This window comes from Coenobita brevimanus, chromosome 40, assembly GCF_032717465.1.
Source record: "Coenobita brevimanus isolate Jiangsu-jjx chromosome 40, ASM3271746v2, whole genome shotgun sequence".
In the NCBI taxonomy this organism is placed as follows: Eukaryota; Metazoa; Arthropoda; class Malacostraca; order Decapoda; family Coenobitidae; genus Coenobita; species Coenobita brevimanus.
The window spans coordinates 12,592,890-12,614,694 of NC_136993.1; the positions used below are offsets into that span (position 1 = coordinate 12,592,890).

The 21,805-nt window shown below is 45.0% G+C and overlaps 2 protein-coding genes across 2 annotated transcripts in view; both read left to right on the plus strand.

The window, feature by feature from the left end:
- The window catches only part of LOC145396958 (putative glutamate receptor), a 289,079-nt gene that overhangs the window by 119,597 nt on the left and 147,677 nt on the right, over positions 1 to 21,805 (plus strand). The gene's annotated exons all lie outside the window — the stretch shown is intronic.
- Positions 1 to 21,805, plus strand: part of LOC145397230 (uncharacterized) — a 91,831-nt gene that overhangs the window by 1,268 nt on the left and 68,758 nt on the right. Inside the window, exon 3 of the mRNA XM_080270426.1 lies at positions 193 to 286. Coding sequence (XP_080126552.1) covers positions 193 to 286 — 94 coding nt within the window. The remainder of the gene's footprint in view (positions 1 to 192; positions 287 to 21,805) is intronic.

Genomic DNA, 21,805 nt, shown 5'->3' on the forward strand with positions numbered 1-21,805 from the left:
ATAGACAGACAACATTACGCAGCTTGTGAAGAAAAGAGCAGACATCCCCTTTATAAAAAAGCTTTTCTTTCAAGCTTCATAAATTTGTATGAAGTTAGTGAGAATAAAACTAAAAAGGCATTATTACGTTGAAGGAGATGAAATCAATCACCCAGTGACCCCTCTATTCATGATAATTCTGTGCTCCTGCAGGTATGTCGTTGTTGGGTTCAGCCTTGAAGAATTTGATAATTTTACTCAATCGAAGAAGGGGAGGAAAACTCAGCATATTGTGGGCATTGTGCAGGTGACGTTTAAGTATTCTTGAGAGAAATTCAATGTAAAATATTATAAGAACTCTCAGTATTGTATATCTATATCTATATCTATCTCTCTATTTTATATATATATATATATATATATATATATATATATATATATATATATATATATATATATATATGGCCAGACGCCTCAATCCCGTTTGGGGTGGCCACAAATAAATAGCCTCCAAGTCGCCCTGTCCTCCGCCATTTCACTGCCATGCTCCCAACTCACACACCCCTCTCTCATATACCTCTCCATCCCATCCCTCCATCTCATCCTCGGCCTCCCCCTCCCTCTTCCCCCCTCCACCTCACTCACATACAGTCTCTTCGTCAGTCTTTCACCCTCCATCCTCTCCACATGGCCAAACCACCTCAGTGTGTTCCTCATAACGCTTCCTATCACATCCACATCCACACCACAACGCTCCTTTATATCCTCATTCGTCAGCCTGTCTCTCCATGTGACTCCACAAGCTCCTCTTAAATAACTCATTTCCACTGCTCTCACTCTTGACTTGTGTCCTTCCAACAACGTCCAAGCTTCACTTCCATACGTTAGAGTTGATATCACAATACTGTCATGTAGTAACTTTTTCACTTCCATGCTCACTTCCCTGTTTCTTATCACTGCTTTCAAAGAACCAGCAACCTTTCTTCCCTGCTGTACCCTTTCAAGCACTTCACCCTCCAAACCTCCATCCTTACTCATCACACTACCCAAGTACTTAAACGTACTCACATTTTCCAATTCCTCACCATCCAACCTCGCTGTACATCCACTGACTTCACCTCTCTCAAAGACCATCACTTTACTCTTCCCTACGTTCACCTTTAGATTCCGTTTCTTACACACTCTCCGGAACTCATCCACCAAGCCTTGCAGCTCCCCTTCGTCTTCATTCAACAACTCAGCATCATCTGCAAACAACAGTACAGGGAGCTTCCAAACACTATCCTCTCTCACCAAGGCCACTCCAACATCCACTACCCTACCTTGTACCTCTTTTATTACCCCATCCATGTACAGATTTAACAACCATGGCGAAATGACACATCCCTGTTTCAACCCAACTTTCAAAGAGAAAAATTCACTTAGTTCACCATCCACACACACTGCAGACTTCGCACCATCGTACATACTCTTCACAGCATTCAACAACGTCCCATCTACTCCATATATTCTTAATACCTTCCAAAATCCTTGTCTATCCACCCAATCATATGCTTTCTCCAAATCCATGAAAGCCGCATACAACTTCTTTCCCTTCTCTAGAAACTTTTCCACTAAAGATCTAATAATGAATATCTGATCTACACAGCCTCTTCCATTCCTAAAGCCTCCCTGTTCTTCTCCAACTAATTTCTCTGTTCTTTCTCTAACTCTGTCAATAAGTATCCTACCATACACTTTTCCTATTATACTAAGAAGACAACTGCCCCTATGATTACCACACACTTCTTTTTCCCCTTTTCCTTTGTACAAGGGAATAATTATACCTGACTTCCAATCCTCCAGAACTCTACCTTCCTCCCAGGCCAATCTGCACATCTTCCACATCCATTCTACTACTATCTCTCCCCCATGCTTCAGCATTTCACCACACACTCCATCAATTCCTGGGGCTTTCCCCGATTTAACATTCTTCATTGCTTCCACAACTTCTACCCTACTGATTTCTTCCTGTCTTCTTACCTCCCTCCTTCTCCCAGCCATTCCCCAGCCACTTATACTCGCATTACTTCCATCCTGTATGTTCAGCAATTCTTTAAAGTGTTCTCTCCATCTGCTCACTTTTTCTCCCTTCTCCACTAGTACTCTACCATATTTATCTTTCACTCCCCTGTTAACTTCACTTCCACCCTGTCCTACTCTTTTCACCTCTTTCCAGAACATTTTCTTACAGTCCTTCCACTTTGCACTCAAATTCCTTCCAAATTCCTCATCCACTCTCTTCTTACGCTCTCTTACTAATCTTTTCACCTCTCTCTTTCTTTCTACATATAACTCTCTCTTATGCCTCCCAGCTTCTTCCACGCCCCTATTTCTCATCCATTCATTGTATGCTTTCTTCTTTTGTGCCACAGCCTGTCTCACCTCTTCAGTGCACCACGCTGTTCCTTGCACCCTCCTCCGTCTTCTCTTCCTTCCACACACCACATCACATGCTGCACATATTTCTTCTGTAAATATCCTACAGACACCTTCCACGTCTCCCATCTTCTCCAATACATATTTGCCCAATCGTTCCTCCACCTCTCCCTTATACTCTGCCTTTTTGCCATCCTCTTGTAACCTTTCCACACTCCTTGCAACTACTCCTTCCTCTCGTCTTTCCCTTCTATTCCTCCATCTTACTTGAATCCTAATTCTGGCCACCACCAAGTAATGGTCAGAAAGTCCACTCCCCCAACCTCTATAAGCTCTTGCATCCATTACACATCTTCGCATCCTTTCATCCACACACACATAATCAATCATTGCCTTCCTTTCATTCAGTTCACCACCCACCCTTCTCATCACTCGCCATGTATACCTGTGGATCATTTTATGCCTGAAGAGGGTATTGGCTATCACCAACCCCTTCCCAGCACTAATGTCCACTAACGCACTCCCATTCTCATCTATTTCAGCAGGCACACCCCACTCACCAACTATTCCATCCACCTTCACATTCCCAACTTTACCATTCATATCACTGATCAAAAACACTCTCTCATTCCTTCCAAACTTTTCCATGCACACTTCCACATTTGTCCAGAACTCTTCTCTCACTCTTCTAGCACGATCTTGCGTTGGCGCATACACACACACAATCGCCCACATTTGTATTCCAACTTTCAGCTTTACCCACACAAGCCTTGACCCAACTGATCCATACTGTCTTATGCTCTTCTTCCATCTTTTACTCACAACTATACATACTCCTTCCTTTGCCCTCTCATTCTCACCTACTCCTGCACATATACCCCATCCATACTCCCATTCTCTCACACTTTCTCCTCTCCATTTTGTTTCAGTTATTCCACATACATCCAATTTCGCACCCTCAAGAACCTGGACAATCTCTCTGTCTCACCTCATCATTCGGTCCTCTTACATTCCATGTACCGATTACCAAGTCCTTTGTCCGATCCTGGGTCGTCATCGTTTGGTCAGTCCTTGTCCGAGGCTTCTTGTTTGTTTTATTAGTTAGTTGTTTTCCAGGGAGGGGCACTAACCCTCCGGCAACCCTTTTAGTCACCTTTTACGACAAGCAGGGATACTGGGGGAGTATTCTTGAAAAAAACCATATATATATATATATATATATATATATATATATATACACACACAAGGTGTTCATAAACTCCTTGAGTGGTCTTATATATTTATTCAACTAAAACCATAAGGGACAGAATGATGAGCTTTTTTTTTTTTTTTTTTAATATGGAGTACACAATGGAGTTCTCCTATAAGGATTACAAAAGTTCAGTGTGGAGTTTAGTTCACTGGAGTTCAATGGAGTTTAGATGTGAGTCCATTGCTGAATGAGAAGTTTCCAAGCAGATGGATTGGGTGTGATGGGCCGATATCGTGGCCACGTCGGTCTCCTGATGTTACCCCTTAGATTTCTTCCTTTGAGACTATGTAAAAGATGAAGTCTACAAAACACGTGTTCCAAACAAGGGCATCCTTCTTGAACTGATAACGAAAGGCAAACTTACAGTAAGGTCACCGATGATATAGTGGGGGTCACATGGCATGAAAATGATTGTCGGTTGGATGTGCTAAGGGCCACAAAAGGAGCCACCATTGAACTTTTGAAACTTATACAATAAAACTCTATTGTGTACTCCATATTATGCAAAAACCGCATCATTCTGTCCCTAATGATTTTGGTTAAATAAATATTTAAAACCACTCAAGGACTTCCTATATACCACAGAGAGAGAGAGAGAGAGAGAGAGAGAGAGAGAGAGAGAGAGAGAGAGAGAGAGAGAGACTGAATAGAATTTAAATCTGGCTGTGCCAAGGGTCATATGCCGCCAGACAACAAGGTAATGGACGCCGCAAACAAGACGTGCATATTCAAAATAAAGTTAATATCCATTATTAGATATAAAATACGGAAAATAAAAGAATAGTTAAAAAAATACTAATTACTTATAAAAGCGGAAGAAGGCCCGCCTCCTGAAGAAAACTAAAAACACCAGTAAAATCGCTAGAGGCTCCACCAAGCACCGAGGACATACAGCAGGCACCATGTGCCCCCTTTTGCCTACAGAGGAATCTCTGATGTAGGTCCCCCAAACTTGGACACTTGATCAACAAGTGACGGACAGTAAGGGGAACAAGGCAATCATCACGGTACGGTTGAGTTCCACCACTCGTCAAGAACCCATGTATAATACGGGAGTGTCCAATGTGAAGCGTAGTAAGGGCCACCTCTAACTGTCGAGGCATGGAGGGGAGAACCCTTGGCACAGCCACTCTCTAAAAAATTTCCTTTAGTTTGTTATGAACAACACCATCCCAATGTCTGTGCCAACACATACGAATCACGTATCGCAAGTTAGGTGTTACACTGTAAGTGGGAACCGGGTAGTCGGTAGGTGGCAATCGAGATGAAGAAGCTTTAACAAAAGTATCTGCCCTCTCATTGCCCACCACACTAACATGTGCAGGAATCCAACAGAAGTCCACATGATGGTCACGATGGCCAAGAAGAAAAACCTACTCTAAAATTAATAAAACCAGTGGGTAGGATGCATTAAAAGACTTTAGAACAGTGAGAGCACTAGGGGAGTAACTGATAATCACAAAAGCAGACTGAGGGAGATGATTTGGAGAGCAAATAAAATTGCAGTCAGTTCCGCAACACCAGGAAGGTTGTCCCCCTACTAAAGGATGGGAAGACAACACCAAAACCCATTACAGTATCAGTTTTAAAGCCATGAGTATAGAGAGAGACAGAACACTTATGAATGGAGGCATGTTCTAAAAAGTGAGAGAGAGACATCTGAGAAGGAAGTAAGCCCTTTTTTTCAACAATGGACTTACAGAATGTCACATGAGGTAGTAGCCAGAAACCCACCCTCGGGATCCGATGTGGACAGACCGCGAGTCTTGGAACTGAGAGAGCTAACATGACAGACCAGACCCTGTAACCAAAGGGCTTCGGAAAAGTAGGACAGGAGGCATAAATAGATGATCATGAATCCTGGGAGACAATGGCACAAGAAACAGAGTCTGGAAGGCAGTGAAGACGATCCCATCTTATCATCAATGACTGGTGATGCAAAACCAGAGGGAAGGCATCAACATCCACCAACGAACTTGAAATCGAGGATGACCTAAATGCCCCAGTTACCAATCGTACACCAGCATGATGCACAGAGTCTAAAATCCGGGGACAGGCATCTGTTGCAGAGGAGTAGACCTCACATCCATATTCAAGTCTAGAAAGGATGAGAGATCTATGTGAGAGTAGGAGAGGCTGACGATCAGCACCTCTAGAAGTCTGTCCCCAAATCCTCAGAAGATTGAAAGCCTTAATGCAAGTTGCCTTCACAGAACGAATATATGAAACCCAGGATAGTCATCTATCAAACAGAAGACCCCAAAACCGAGTCTCTTCCACACAGGATATCCTCCAACATAAAGATACAAGTCAGGGTCTGGGTGAACCCCCCGAAGAAGACAGAAATGTGTAGCCACTGTCTTTTGTAAATAGATATGGAAGCCACGAGACTCAGCCCACTGCAAAATTCTATTAAAAGCCAGCTGCAACCTCCTGTCTATCAAAGACATCCTACATGCAGTGAAGGAAACAGACGTTATTTACATATAACGAGTCTCACAAGCTAGCAAGAAGTACACTGATTACACTGTTGACGGCCACAGCAAAGAGAGTAACACTAAGGATACTCCCCTGTTGTACCCCATCTTCAAATGCATGAGCATTAGAACGCACTCCTCCCACTCGGACCCTTAAAAAACGGTTAGATAAAAACTGCTGAATAAAAATAGGCATGTGCCCACGAAGACCAAATCCATGAAGAGAAAGTAAAATGCCTTGCCACCAGGCAGTGTCATATGCCTTCTCCAAATCAAAGAAGACAGTGACCTGGCGTTGGTTTGTCAAGAAAGCCTCACAGACAGAAGATTCCAAGGATGGTAAAGCATTAGTGCTAGATCATATTTTACATAAAACATACTGAACTGATGATAAAAAATTGCCCCTCTCTAAGTACCACATGAGCCGGCCAGTTGCCATCTTCTCCAGCAACTTGCAAACACAAGAGGTCAGAGAGATGGGACGATAATTTGTTGGCTGCAGATGATTCTTTCTGGGCTTAGGGATGGGGATAATCACAGCAACACCCCAAGAGGACGGAAACTCACCACTACACCAAATTCTATTATATAGTACCATTAAAAAGGAAAGGGATTCGTCAGACATATCACGTAAAATGATGTTTGGAATATCATTACAACCTGGAGATGAATCATTACTCTGTGATAAAGCTGTCCCAAGCTCAGAAACAGAAAGGGGCATTGTAAGACTCACCCCCAGAACATATGAAGTTGAGACTACAGGATTCCAGTCGCTGACATTGGCATGCCGAAGGCAGTTCACTGTCTTTTTTAGACACACCAGCAAAATGACTGACAAACGATTCAGCAACAGCAATGTGATCAGTCACAACTCCACCTGCATCAGATAAAACGGGAGGGGAAGGAACAGGAAATTTACTAGAAATTTTTCTTACCTGGTTCCACACTTGGGTGAAAGAAGTCCTCAAGGAAAGGAAGAAAACGTGCTCTCGCCATGAAGCAAGTCTGGCCTTCTTCGACACGTGACGTGCATGAGCACACACCCTTCAAAAAGCCCTCAAATACTGAGTGTCCCCTCGATGCCAGCGAAGCTGAAAGAAGGCGACCCGTTTGGCCCTCACTGCACAGGTGCATTCAGGGGTCCACCAGGGAACTGGATGTTTTGGAAACTGACCAGAAGCCACTGCCTCATCAACATTATGAAAACTGTCCACAGTACAGTTCCCTGAACAGTGGCCAGTTTGCCTAATCCAGACGCCAGCGAGGACGACGACATTGTTGCTCGCATTCAGCAGAAGTTAAAAGAATTGGGAAGTGATCACTGTCATTGGCAACACACCCCATTTATAATCTAAAATAGCAGTAGCTGAGCACAGAGACAAATCAACAGCAGTGAAAACACCAGTCTGACTATGAAAGTAATTTCACCTGAATTCAACACCCCCAACTCCTCATCTTCCAGCAAATAAGCCAGCATAGGACCTCTAGGGTTGGTTATACTGTCACCCCGCAGTGGGTGATGACCATTCAGATCCATTGGCGTATCCACGATTTTTGCCAGGGGGGGCAAACACTTGGAATATTTCCCCCAAACATCTGTCACCCCCAGTTTTCCTAGATTTGATGCTTTATGTCATCAGAAATTAGTTTACATCACTGCTGTCGCATTTGTTGCAATGTCTTAAAGAAAAACTGTCTTTTCCCCACATATTCACAGCTTTCTTGGAGTAACTTTAAGTAAATAGCTAATAATCCTTTCAGATGAGAGTACGTAATAACACTCAGTACATAATGTTACCAGAGGTCTCCTCTTTCAGTAGAGAGCAAAAGGAAACACCAGCAATATTTTAGAAGGCACTGGAGTTTCCACAGCAAATACATCTTGTCACTAGTATCATTAGTCATCATGGTCAATCTCGTAGATGGTGTTATTATCGATATATGCATGCTAACTTCCGTCCATTCTACCTCAATTTTTTTTTTTGTTACCACAAATTTCTTTGCACTTTTAGTACTGAAAAAAGCACTGTCTCTTAGCGCATCATTTACCTGCTGTCTTTATGTCTCTGTAGATATGAGGAAGTTCAGCTATTTTGCGTAATGACCTACGAAATTATGATGAAATATACGACGCATCGGCATATCACCTACCATACGAGAGGCAATGGCGTCCATATTATCTGTTTATATTCGGAAATAAACCCTGTATTTTGATTGGCTGCTGGTAGAAAATGGCGGAATGGATAGGCCAATGAAAACTAGATCTGGCGTGAGTGTCCCGAACACACATTTTCCCACATTCGTGATAATATCGCTATTTCTCTCTCTCTCTCTCTCTCTCTCTCTCTCTCTCTCTCTCTCTCTCTCTGGGAGCACCGTAGCTCAGTGGTAGGGTGTCGGGCTCATAATCATGAGGTTGCGAGTTTGCGCCCCGCCCAGTGACTGCTGTGCTGGGAAGGGTAGCGCTCTCCTGTGACCCTAGCAGGGCCATATGATCTAATGAGGTGTAGCTTGGGGATTATTCTCCCTTTTTCCTCTCTGTCTCTCGGTCTCGGTCTCTCTCTCTCTCTCTCTCTCTCTCCACTTAGCACATTTGTGTAAATTAAAATTCGCTGCTGCACCCACCCCCAGTCTGGTATTCTGTTTTGTATTACTGCTGTGGTGGTAGTCAACAGAAACTCTGTTTTCCACTACTTATTCTATTAGTTTGATTCTCATTGGCTCAAGCATCAGGGGTGGTGCATATGTCAAGACTGACCTAAGTAAATACAGCTGGTGGGATTAACCTCTCTTAGTCTTTGACTCCTCTTTTAATCCTTGACTCAGTGACCACTCAACCTTCCCCGCTCAGCAGGGAATGGTTTTCATATCACCTGTACAGTACAGTATAGAAAGGATTTTTCCATTAAAGTAAAAAAGAAAAACGGCGTAAAGCTAATCATCCTGAAAATTCTTACCTAGAAAAATGGTGGAGACAAAAGATACTCTGTCCCCCAAGATCCAAAAAGGGAGGGGGGGGACACGTCCCCCTATCCCTCACTCAAACGAGGTCCCTGGCACACCTATTTTTATCTGCTTACCTTCTAAAATGTAGTCTGAGGTGATGAAAAATGGCTTCATGCAGTCTTCAAAAATTCTGTTTGTTTCAGCTGTTTGTAAAAATAATTGTGCAGTGTTTGTTTGCAACTGGCTACAGGGTGAAAGGATATAGTTGCAGGGTGAGAGGATGTGGCTGAGGGGACAGGAAGGCCATTTTTACACCTCATCAGGATTCAAGTGCAAAACATCATTAGAGCTCTAATATTAACCAAATAATCTAAGGTGATATAGGAAATTGTTGAGTTATAAATGGTCATTTTTTCTCAAGGGTTTTATAATATTTAGTCTACTTTTCAATTTCAAAAGGAGTTATTGTTCCCAGGTAAATATTTTTGGAAATAGATAATGTTGTTTAATATACTAGTGGTAAAATTAGGAAAACTCTATTGTCATACAAGAACTATGCCAAAAATCCCTTTCAGCACTTTCCCAAAATTTTCCCAGGGGGGCAGTCAGTCCCTCTGCCCCCCAGTGGCTACGTGTATGTTCAGATCAACTAGTGAAAGCAAGGGGGAGGGGGTAACGTCACGAACAAGGCAAACAAGATCTACCTTCTCAACAGATGCACTTGGAGGGAAATAATGACTACACAATGTATAATAACGGCAAAGGAAAATCTGAATGGCAACAGCCTGCAGTGGAGTTGAAAGACACACGAGTGAATGGGACATCACAGTGAACTAGGATAGCAGTACCACCATGTTGTCCCTGGCCAGGAAGAGGATCCAAATAAACTACATGGTAACTAGGAGGACCAGAAGGAGCAGCATCCCCAACCATGGTCTCTTGGATACATATGCATACTGGGGAACAGCGGACAATAAGACTACGCAATTCCTCCCAACTAGCTCTTAAAGCACGAAAATTCCACTGAATTATAGATCCCATAATGAAGTGGCATTGTATCAGGTTACTTCCAGTACCAGAGTTCTGGACACTGGCAATCTTGAGCTTCCAAGTACGTGTCCGAGGGTTAGATTTAGTAACAGGTTTTCTAACCACAGCTGGAGGAGGAACCCGAGATACCCGATTTTGTAGACGGCAAAGTGGAGGAAAAAGAAGGCCGGGCAATGGTCTTCTGTGGTGAAGCAAGAGATGGTTTGGTAAGGGGACTACACGCTGCCTTACCAGAACAGAGTGGGCAGTGCCATCACAAGGAAAAGTGCAATCAGTAGCACACCCAACAGTACTGGGATCCTGAGAAGGCAAGGCCTCATGCAACTGAGGCTGCACATCAACAACCTGGGCATCACCACTGTCTGGTGGGGTCTGGACCATCAGCGAAATCATATTATCAGCCTGCACTTGCCCAGACCCCTGAGAACCCTGAAGAGAATGGGTACTGGGCTCCCCAGCCAAAACCTTTGGTGGCAGGGCCTCAGTCTCTGAGCATTCTGAGGAGCTATGGTGACGTTTGCTATGTAAAGGAAAGATGCTGAGTTTTTTGGATATGCCAAGACAAGGAGAAGCATTGACATGGATATCTGCAACCACCATGGAAGGATGTCGACCCTCTGTCACTAAAATGGAGGCAGAAACATTAAATGAAGCAGGCGAACGAGGAACTCGTGTGTGAGCTCGGTATGTCCAATGCGAAGGCGAGCCAGAACAGTTTCTAACTTATTAGGCATGGTAGAGCAAACTCTTTGAGACAAATTTGATGACTTCCTTTAGCTTGGTGACACGAATGGTATCCCACAGCAACTACCAACAAACACGAACAGCAGACAATAGTGGAGCACGTAAATCAGTAGCAGGTAGGGGACAAGGAGCACGCACAGGTCACAAAGCAGCAGCCTTAGCTAGTGCATCTACCCTTTCATTACCCATGACACCAACATGTGTGGGAACCCAGCACTCTCTTCCTCCTCCGACGAATGAGGAACAACCACTCCAAAATAGCTAAAACTATAGGAAGGGAGGAGTTATAGAAGACCAGGGCCAAAAGTACCCCTTGAGAGTTGCAAAAAATAGTAAAATAATTACCACTGTGAACAAACACCTACTTCAGGGCTAAAACGATAGCTGACAACTCTTCAGTAAAACTGAGGCGGCCAAAGGAACACTACCTCCACTGTTAAAATTGGGAGACACTACTCCAAAACCAACATCATAGATGGATTTAGAGCCATCAGTATATCGCCACAGAACCACCATGGCTAGAAGAATGTTCTAAAAATAACTGAAAAAGAGACTGAGGAGCAACAGAATCCTTGGAACCTGCAAAAAACCTGCAGAAAGTTATCTTGGGCAAGATTCATGGTGCAACCCTGGTGATCCAAACAGGACTGACAGGTACTACCGACAAACCAAACTCCTCCATGATATCGCAAACCCTATAGCCAAATGGACGAGGCATGTGAAGGTGTCCACTGTAATACAAAAAACAAGACTGTTGCATCACACACTCACGGACAAGTGAGTCTGGAAGCTGACGAATCCGAAGCCAGCACTGTGCTGCAACAGAGTGATGCAGTAGATCTAAGGGAGGCACACCAGCTTCCTCCAACAACCTGGGAATCAGAGATGACGGAAAAGCCCTAGTTGCAAGGCAAAGACGGGCATGATAGACAGCACTAGAGTTTTTTTTTTTTAGTCCGGACACTGTGGCAGAGGAGTAGACCTTGCAGACATATGACAACTTGGAGGTTACAAAAACCTGAAACAAATGCAAGAGTGTCCTCCTATCAGCACCCCAAGAGGTATGAGACAGAACCCTCAATAGACTGACAGCCTTCATACATGACACTTTAAGATTTGCCAGTGTGAAACCCAAGTCAAACAGTAGTCAAATGTCAGGCCCACGAATTTCGTCTCTGCCACACAACAGAGTTTCCTGCCACAAAGCTGAAGATCAGGGTCCAGGTGTACCCCTCTCATCCTACAAACGTGCATAGCCACAGTCTTTGAAGGGGAAAACCGAAAACCTTTGGAAGTGGCCCAGGCAGAAATCTTGTCCAAGGTAAGTTGCATATACCGCTCAATAGCAGACATGCGGGAGCCAGAAAATCATATGCAGTAGCTAAGTCATCCACATAAAGAGATGAGGATACCCCAGCAGGCACAGTGTCAAGAATACCATTAATGGCAACCGCAAACATGGAAACACTTAAGACACTTCCCTGTGGGACACCTTCCTCCTGGCACAGTGGTGCAGAGAGGGTAGAGCCCACATGGCCCCGAACACATGATCAGTCAAGAAGTCTCCAAGCAACACAGGCAGGCGACCACATAAATCAAAAGTGTGAAGTTGTTGGAGGATGCCATGGTGCCAGGCAGTGTCATAAGCCTTCTCAAGGTCAAAGAACAGACCCATAATATGTTGCTTAGAGGCAAAAGCTCCACAGATCAATGCCTCAAGCCTGATAAGCTTGTGCAAAGTACACCGTAATTTACGAAAGCCACTCTGCGAAGGAGAGAAAAAGCAACCCTTCTCCAGAAACCACACAACCCTGACACTGGCCATCTTTTCAAATAGCTTGCACATGCACGATGTTAAACTAATAGGACGATAGTTGGAGACATGGGAATGGTCCTTACCAGGCTTGGGAATGGGGAGGACAATACCCAACTTCCAACTCTTGGAAACAGAACCTTTACTCCAAACTCTGTTAAAAAGGTCCAATAAAAACTGAATTGAGTCAGTCGGTAAATGATGGAGCAAAGCGTATGGAATGTCGTCAGGCCCAGGAGCAGTGTTAACACACTTTGAGAGGGCAATACACAGCTCATGGTGACTGAAGTCTAAATTATAAGGCTCTACGCAGTGAGAGCAAAAGTCAAGACCCAGCCTCTCCTGATTCCTATGAAAGCTAACACACGGCTTAGAAGGATCCATTTTGAGACAGCACAAAACTGATTTGCAAGAGCAGAGGCTACTGCCTCTCATGCAGACACAAAATTTTTGTGAAGTCGCAACACTGGTGGGGAGGGGAACGAGAACCTGCCAGAAATCTTGCGCACCTTTTCCACACCACAGGCATTGGAGTACTGGACGTAACTGTAGAAACATACGACCTCCACGTGTTATGGCGAGCATTCTTCATGATCCATCTATAGTGAGCACTTGCTTTGCGAAACTGGATTTTTATAAAAACAACATCACAATTGGCAAAATACCAATGGGCAGCCACTTTGTAAGCTCCTTTTACTATAGAGCAGTCATCATTCCACCATGGCACAGGTCTCTGGGAAAGGACAACAGAAGTCCATAGGATGGAATGAACCCCTGCTGGGAAAAGAGTCTTAGTAAAATAACGTTCAGCAACATCGAGTTTGAAAAATCAGTAACCTAGTAGGCAAATACATATAGTTCCTCAAAGAGAGACCAATCAGCCCAATCCAGACACCAGCATGGCATACGGGCTGCAGGAACAGAGCGAGTAGACTGGACCAACACAGGATAATGGTCATTACCATGCATATCATTCAAGACCTCCCAAGATAAATCAAGGGCACAGTCAGAGGAGGAGATGGTGAGGTCAGTGACAGAATACATCCAGTCTGAACATAAAAATGGGTCGACCTCCCATTGTTTAGGAAAACCAAATATAAATCCCCAACCAAACAGGCAAGAATATCACCCCAGGGATTTGAAAGTGAGTCACCCCATAAAGGATGGCAGCCATTAACCCGTCACGTCCCGAGGTTTTCCGCACCTATGACATCCCCCAGTCCCGAGCCTTTTTGGAAAATTTTTTTTTTTGCTAAAACTTCCGCTTAGGTCGAGAAACGAAGGAAAATCATAAAGAAAGTGGTTCCTGCGGTCTAGAAGTGGTCCGTACAGGTGTGGTTCCCCCCCGCAGGTATCGTATTCTGTAATGGGCTGGATATGCGTTTACGTTTTCTATGGTAAGGAATAATGGGAGAAACAACACACAACACCTCTACATTTATTGAATTTGAACTAATAAACAATAACAGTAACAATATAATGGATTTCAGACACATATATATATGAAAAATAAGCATTGTACCATCGCGCGAGCATAGCCAGTTTGGTCCGAGTCGTAACATGCTATATGCTAAGTTTCTGGTATGAGTCAACCTATCATTTTTTCTACTTGTATACTTCTGTTTCAATGACAGTTTACCAATTACAACTGTTTGTAAGTGTTTTCAGATGTTTTCATTCATTATGATGACATGCAGCATACTGTAAGTATAGCGCACATCAGCTTAGTAAGCGCACTCGCTATGACTCGTATTTCAACATACCAAATTGTTTTATCACTTTCCAATTATTTTCCCCTTTACATAGAACCTTTCCTCCACCACTGTAAAGGTTTTCAATTATTTTCATTCATTACGAGGGCATTTAGCGATATGCTAGCGCATATTCACGTAGCAACCACGATCTCAAACACTCGTGTTTCATCATCTACTTTATTTATTCACTCCAATTATAATTTCCCACTTACATTACACACGTTTACACCCCTAGAATGCACTGTACATACTTACTGCCATTATTTATTCAAGTGAGCGTGAGAATATCGCCTGAAAATACCCTCGCAAGGAATGTTTCGTCATACATAATACTCACACACTTATATACTAATTCACTCACACACTTATATACTAATTATTCATTTTATCACTTGCTGACTTTTATTTTGAGTAATATGTGCCTTATTCATTCGACTGAGCGTCAGGAAATCTTATCTTTATACACACGCTATGAATATTTGACTTAGAATATATATCATCACATACAATAATTTGAACTTATATTATACCCGTAAGAATGTCACATAATAATAATTATATAATTACGGGCCGTATTTATTGCACTGAGCGACAGAATATCGCATCATACAACCCTCTCTATGTAAGAATATCGCATCATACAACCCTCTCTATGTAAGTTTCAACTTAGGACAGATTTATATACTTACACCCAATGTTTTCACTTATGTTCTACCCGTAGGCACTTTATACTAATATTTGGCGATCCACATGACTGATAATTTCACTGAGCGTCTGTCTGTCGCATTTACCTCATAATTTCAGCGTCCTTTCGCATTCACACCATGCTAAAATTGCATCAACGTGTGATATTCACTAAAACATGGGTGAATACAGAGACCCACGTCACACTGCACGCACTCATAGCGGGTGTCCTTCCTCTGTGTTGTGAGTCTCACATGGGAATTACTGCACACGTGACACCTGCGCTGGGGCCTAGGTCTGTTGGGCTGGGGAGGGATAGGAGTGGGGAAATGGCGGCCGGATATTCTCTGGGGAGTTTGGGCAATAGGGTCAGTGCGGGTGCGATGTTGGGGCCTTTCAACAGCATACTTTGCAAAGATTTCTCTTGTGAGCTCCCTCACAAACCCTTCAAATGTTTCCTGAACTCCTGTGGTAATGGCGTGAAGGTGGTGGCAATTCAGAGCAGTGATATCTAGTAAGTGAAAGAACAGTTTTTTATACCACTTCATCGTTGTCCTGGCACACTCTACCGTCGATATCATGGAGTCTGACTGGTCCACGAGGCGCATGTTTATATTGTAATCCATAACACACTCAGGTTTCCAAACACGACGCCTGCCCTCGCTACGGTAATCTACAGAATCAGTACGGTGCATCAAGGGGCGGTGAACCGTGGACAAGAGGCTTACTTCTCTGTTGTGGTTCCACATTGTTGCAAGGATGTTGTTGGCTTTGAAGAAGACAACCTCACTCCTGCAAGTTTCCGCCCTACCTTGGCCATGTGACGCGGTTCACCTTTACGGTTCCACAGACTCCCGTTTCATGTGTGTGAAGATAACGAGCGAGAAGAGGGCTAGTGTACCAGTTGTCGAGGTAGAGAACGTGACCGCTGATGAAGGTAGTCTTGTATCATCGTCTTTACCACTGCTCCCGACAGTTCAATACTTCGATCTTCTATTATGTCTGTCTGTGCACCGGTGTACAAGACTATGTCTTGCACGTATCCAGTCCTACAGTCACACATAACAAAGATCTTGAACCCAAAACGGTGCCTTTTGCTGGGTATATACTGTCTGAATGAAATATTGCCTCTCCACAACACGAGACTCTCGTCTATGACGAGATCTCTGTAGGGATAGAATGAGGAACGAAAGGTTTGCCTGAGGTGATCAAAGACCAACCGAATTCGCCTCATTTTGTCAGTGTTGTTTGCATTTGCAGGGTCATGAGCATCATAAAAATGGAGGCGACTTAGAATTTGTTGAAACCGATTACGGCTCATCACTTGACCAAATATGGGGGTAAACATAACAGGGTCCCTAGTCCAGTAAGCAGGAATTCTATTCTTTCTTATAATACCCATCAAAAGGACCAGGGCAAAAAATGAAAACATTTCTGGAAGGGAGACAGGGTAATCATAGATCATAGAATGCCTACTCCTTGTTCCCAATCTTTCACTTTCTAGGCGCTGGGCGCTTGCAAACAGGTTTGTTTGATAAACGATCTGATCCACGAATGCCTCACTGAAAAACAGGTGGAAAAAATCCAACCTGGTGGAATTACTGTGAATACCTGGTGCAATGCAGCCAGATCGCCCTTGCTCAGTGAAGGGGTGAATGAGAGGAGAAAAATCACTCCCATCCTCCTAATCCCACAACACAAATCCCTCGTCCCCATCACCGCCTTCGTCTGGGTGGGGAGGAGATCCTGGTTGGGGAGGTGGGGGAGAAGGAGTACGGAGGGCTTCCCCACTGTCACTCCACTTCCCTCTGCCTTTACCCTTTCCCTTTCCCTTACCCTTACGGCCTTGAGGAACAGTAGGGGGCTGTGGGGATGAAATAGTAGGATATTGGGAAGCAGAAGACGTGCTGGGGAGTGGTTCCTCCCCACCTTCCCCCTCCATTACCACACCACGTGCTCTCTCACGCAACCTAGCTCGACCACGTGTTAGGGGATATTGGGGAGCATAAGACGTGTTTTGGAGTGGTTCCTCCCCACCTTCCCCCTCCCTCACAACCCCACATGATAAGGAACGCACCCGCACTGGCCCACGTGATCCACTCTGCCGCCTCACACTATGTAGGGAGAGCAATGACTCACTCACGTCACTCTCACTTTCCCTAATCCCAGGACTTTTCATTTCACTCCCCACTCCCTCCACTTGACTTCCTAGCTCCCCAAACAGAATGCTAGGCCCATACCTGCTCATACAACGTGGTGTGCGCTCTGGGCCACGATGTGTTATGACCTCCCGTCCATACCACGTGGCAGCACGTCCCACGGCTCCGTCCTCGTCCTCGACCTCGAATTCTCCTTCAAAATCACGCTGGGGATAGGGATAGGATATACCACGTGCCTTCTTTGCCTCCTGCCCCTCTCTAGCAGCACGGTAAGTCACGTACTGCCGCTTCCTGGGTGACGGAACTTCCTCGTCACTGCTGGTGGTTTCTTCCTCCTCTGGCTGCACATAATCTTTGTCCATCTCCTCGTCATCCAGTGGGGAATCACTGTCGCTGGTAAAGGTGTCCAGGGCGACTTTAATCTCGCTGTCTGAGAGACCTCTCTTAGCCATGTCTGAGCAGGACCGTGGCTACCAGGTGAGTGGACGAGTGGCGGGCTAGTGCGGGTCGCGCGGGGTCACCGAGTGTCCCCGCCTGGTGGCAGGTAGGGGAAGGTCAGGCGAGGGTACGTACCGCAAATCAAGCGCGAAATTTTAAAATTGTCGAAATTATGCACATTGCAATTGCACGACGTACTGGTACGTCGCCGGGACTGGCAAATGCAAATCGTTGCAACGTACCCATACGTCAACGGGATGGGGCGGGTTAAGGAGTAGAAAAGGGGTTGAAAGTTGACTGATAAGCACACATAACAGGAACAAAAGGTGGAAGGTACAGACAACAGATGGTATAGTACCTCCCAACGTGCATCTGTACCACTAGAACTTGAAGGGGAGACTGTATCACAAAGGAAATAAAGAGGACATCAGATCGGCAGAAAATCGCATGTCCACTGCTGTAACCGCCAGGAGGAGATCCATGGAAGACCTCATACCCCCTGATAGAAGGAAACGGTCTATCCCCCTCCACTGTCCCCTGGAGACAGAACAGAGTGGGCTCAGAGCAGAGAGTAGTAACTGTAATTCCTCCCAATTCACCATGACACTTCCACAATTCCATTGAAGACAAAATGGTACTGGTTGAGCCTTATTGCTTTGTATTAACTCGTACAATCCCGCCCTCGGCATGGTGGCGACAATACAAAATGTCTCGATTAATCCCTGCGATGTGATGGTGCCAACAGCAAAATTCGAGCACTGTAGCATGTCTCAAACTGCTTTAATCTAGCTTATTTTTTGCTAAGGAGTAGCTTAATGTATTGGCAACACTGTGTCCAAGCAGTTGTAGTACTGAGTTTGGTTCTGCATGGGTGGGTAACGTCAGTGTGCTACTGTCCGTCAGAGTGTCGGGATGTTGCGGAATTCACACCATTTTTCCGCCTCATTGGGCTGGAGGAGGTTGTTGAAATTGTCACATGGACCCTTCTGTCCCTTCATTTAGTAATTCTTCAGAAGAGAAAGACCTGGATGACTATTCTGGGGAGGAATATGAGCCAGAGGAAGACACTGAGAAAGGGGAATCCCCCTTTCTCCTCCCCTGTTCTCTCTCATCCCGCCCAGCTGGGTGGGAAAACATTGCTCACAGCTTGGGAAACTGGGCTAAAAACATGACGGATGGCCATCCTGCTCTTATTTCTCCTATAAGGAGTACTTTTTTTACTTTTCCTTGATTTATATGTCCTTTCGGATTGTCTTATGAAATAAAAATTTTTTCCGTTTTTGGTCCAGGATTGGGTGGGTACAAACTTTCAATAATGCCTAGGATGGTACAGGTTAAGTAGTATGAACTGAGAAACACCAAGGCTATGTACCAACCTCACTGGGAAGGGTGTGAAGGCCCCTCTTCCTGGGCGTGGAGCTCTGCCTCACCAACCAAGAAGACAATGAAGATTTAGAGTTTCCATGGGTGGAAGGACCCTTACCCCGAGGCATGTCCCGTCCATCACCAGAATGAGCCCTAGGAACAGAGACCTTCCTGGAAGACCCACGTGTCCTGTCCACATCCCAACATGGGGGTCAAGCTGGCACTTCGGAGCCAACCGGACCTTCCCCAACCGAATCAACCAAAGGTCGGCTGCCGGGTGACAGCTCAGAGGGAGCAAGCATCTGAGCCCTTTGAGCATCTAAAGACCCAGACCCTACCACACGTGAGCAAGAGGCAGGGACTTGAATCCTAGATAGACCATTATGAACAACCACTGACTTAGACGCCACCACTACCCGGGTTGCCGAGTGAAAAGCCCCCTTAGATTCCCCATTTGGTACAGAAGTTTGAACCTTAGAAGGAGGGGAGTCACCCAAAGACTACTCACTCCTCACCCATTTGAGGTTGGCAGATGCAACCTCCATCTCTACACCAGAACTTGAGGACACACTAGAAACTGTAGAGGCACACTGTAGGGAAGACTGAACACCAGTAGCATAGCAAGCAGATGGTACAGGAGCAGCAGTCGGTACATTAGTAGCTGCCGATACTAGAGTATCAGCCTGTTCAGGAGTAGCAGCCAGTACAGGAATAGCAGCTGGTACAGGAGCAGCAGCCAGACGAGATGCAGACTCCAAAAATGCCAGAGTCTCTGACAGACCACAAGGAGTAGTAGGATGTCCGGTATCAGACAAGGGACGAGAAGAAAGGTCAGTGAGAGGAACAGGAGCCACACAACGGCACACAGCAGGCTTTGGCCAAGCATGAATGGAAGCAAAGGATGCACCAGGGCGGACATACATAGACATGGCGTGGTCCTTAGTTTCGGTAAAACTCAGCCTCTCCATGGTTCTGAGAGACAAAATTCCATGTTCCATTTTGTAACAATCACAAGATTTAGAGGATGCAGCATGCTCACCACCACAGTTGACACAAGATACAGGACCAAGACATTCCACACTCTCATGAACATCTAAACCATATGATGTGCAGACTGCTGGAAGGCCCAGGGGAAGGCACCTACAAGTTCGGCCAATATGACCCAAACGCTGACAGTGGAAACATCTACGAGGCATAGGGACATAGGGCATAACTCTGTACTGGTACCATGCAGCGTTAAGAACAGCAGGGAAGCTTAACCCGTGGAGAGCGACCATGCTTCCGTAGGTACCGGGCCCCAAGCGACGATTTGGCTGAAATTTTGAGTCTTACAGAATTGAATGAAACACACATCATCGTCTTGGACACATTCGCGCGCATCCGGCAATATATATATATATATGACCACATGAAGTCACGTGGTGGTGAGATAAATGGCTAGAAGATGAACAGCCGGTGGAGCGAGCAACCCGCCCACCACCCGCAGTGATTAAGGTAGGTCATTGCCCAGGAAAAACAGCCTATATTTACCAAGGCATTGGCAAAGATCACGTGATTACTGTATCATCGACTCCCTCTCTCGCACAGAAAAAAGCCCTCTCTCTCTCTCCGAGAGAGAGGAGGGACGGAATGGAGAAAAAGACAGACAGGAGGGAGGGAATGGAGAATAAGAGAGAGAAGAGGGATGAATTTTAAGCCTTATTTTCTCACTCAAAGGGACACTCCTTTGCCATTCCCGTATTTATTCTCCCGCTGTCTGTCTGTCTGTCTGTCTCTCTCTCTCTCTCTCTCTCTCTCTCTCTCTCAGAAAAATGCTCTTTATTTCTCTCTCTCTCTCTGTCTCCGACAGAGAAGGGAGGGAATGGAAGATAAGAGAAAGAGGAGGGAGGGAATGGAGAAAAAGAGAAGAGGGACGAAGTTTATGCCTTATCTCCTCACTCAAAGGGACGCTTCTTTGCCATTCCCGTATTTATTCTCTCTCTCTCTCTCTCTCTCTCTCTCTCTCTCTCTCTCTCTCAGAAAAATGCCCTTTCTCTCTCTCTCTCTCTCTCATGTGTGTGTGTGTGTGTGTGTGTGTGTGTGTGTGTGTGTGTGTATGTAGATCATCTAGCGCCTGGTGCGGGGTTGGCGGCATCACAGGAGGAAATTTGGTGTGCGCTCCATGGTGTCCGCGCACCTGAGCGTTCTGAGCGTATATGGGGCAGTGCATGGATGGTATTGAGACTTGCCACCTGCCCCTATTTCCCATACAAATTTCAACCACCTACTCCTTTTGGCATGGTTTTGGTACGCCTTTGAAAATCAAGCTAATTTGAGGCCTATCGCTTTTGACTCTGATAAATCCCAAATGAGGCCTATTGCTCTTAATGGGTTAATGAATCAAAAGTCATAATCAAGGATAATGTTAGCACAAGGTCACCATTTATCTTCTTCTTAATCCCCTCAACCTTAATTACATTCTTGTCAGACAATTCATCAACAAGGTGTGCCTCATCGTAAATCAGTACATCCTTAGCATATACAGCACCATGAGAATGTTTCAATGAAGCATGGGGGGAGCATGTAACTGACTGACCAGAAAGTATGAATAAAGATACAACAGCTGCACTCTGAGAAGGGTCTGACACCTCTACAAACTGCTATCAGCCTGTGGAACCAGTTTAGGGGCCACACCACAAGCAGCATCCAGTTCTCAATGTGAACGAAAAATATCGCACTTTCTAAGG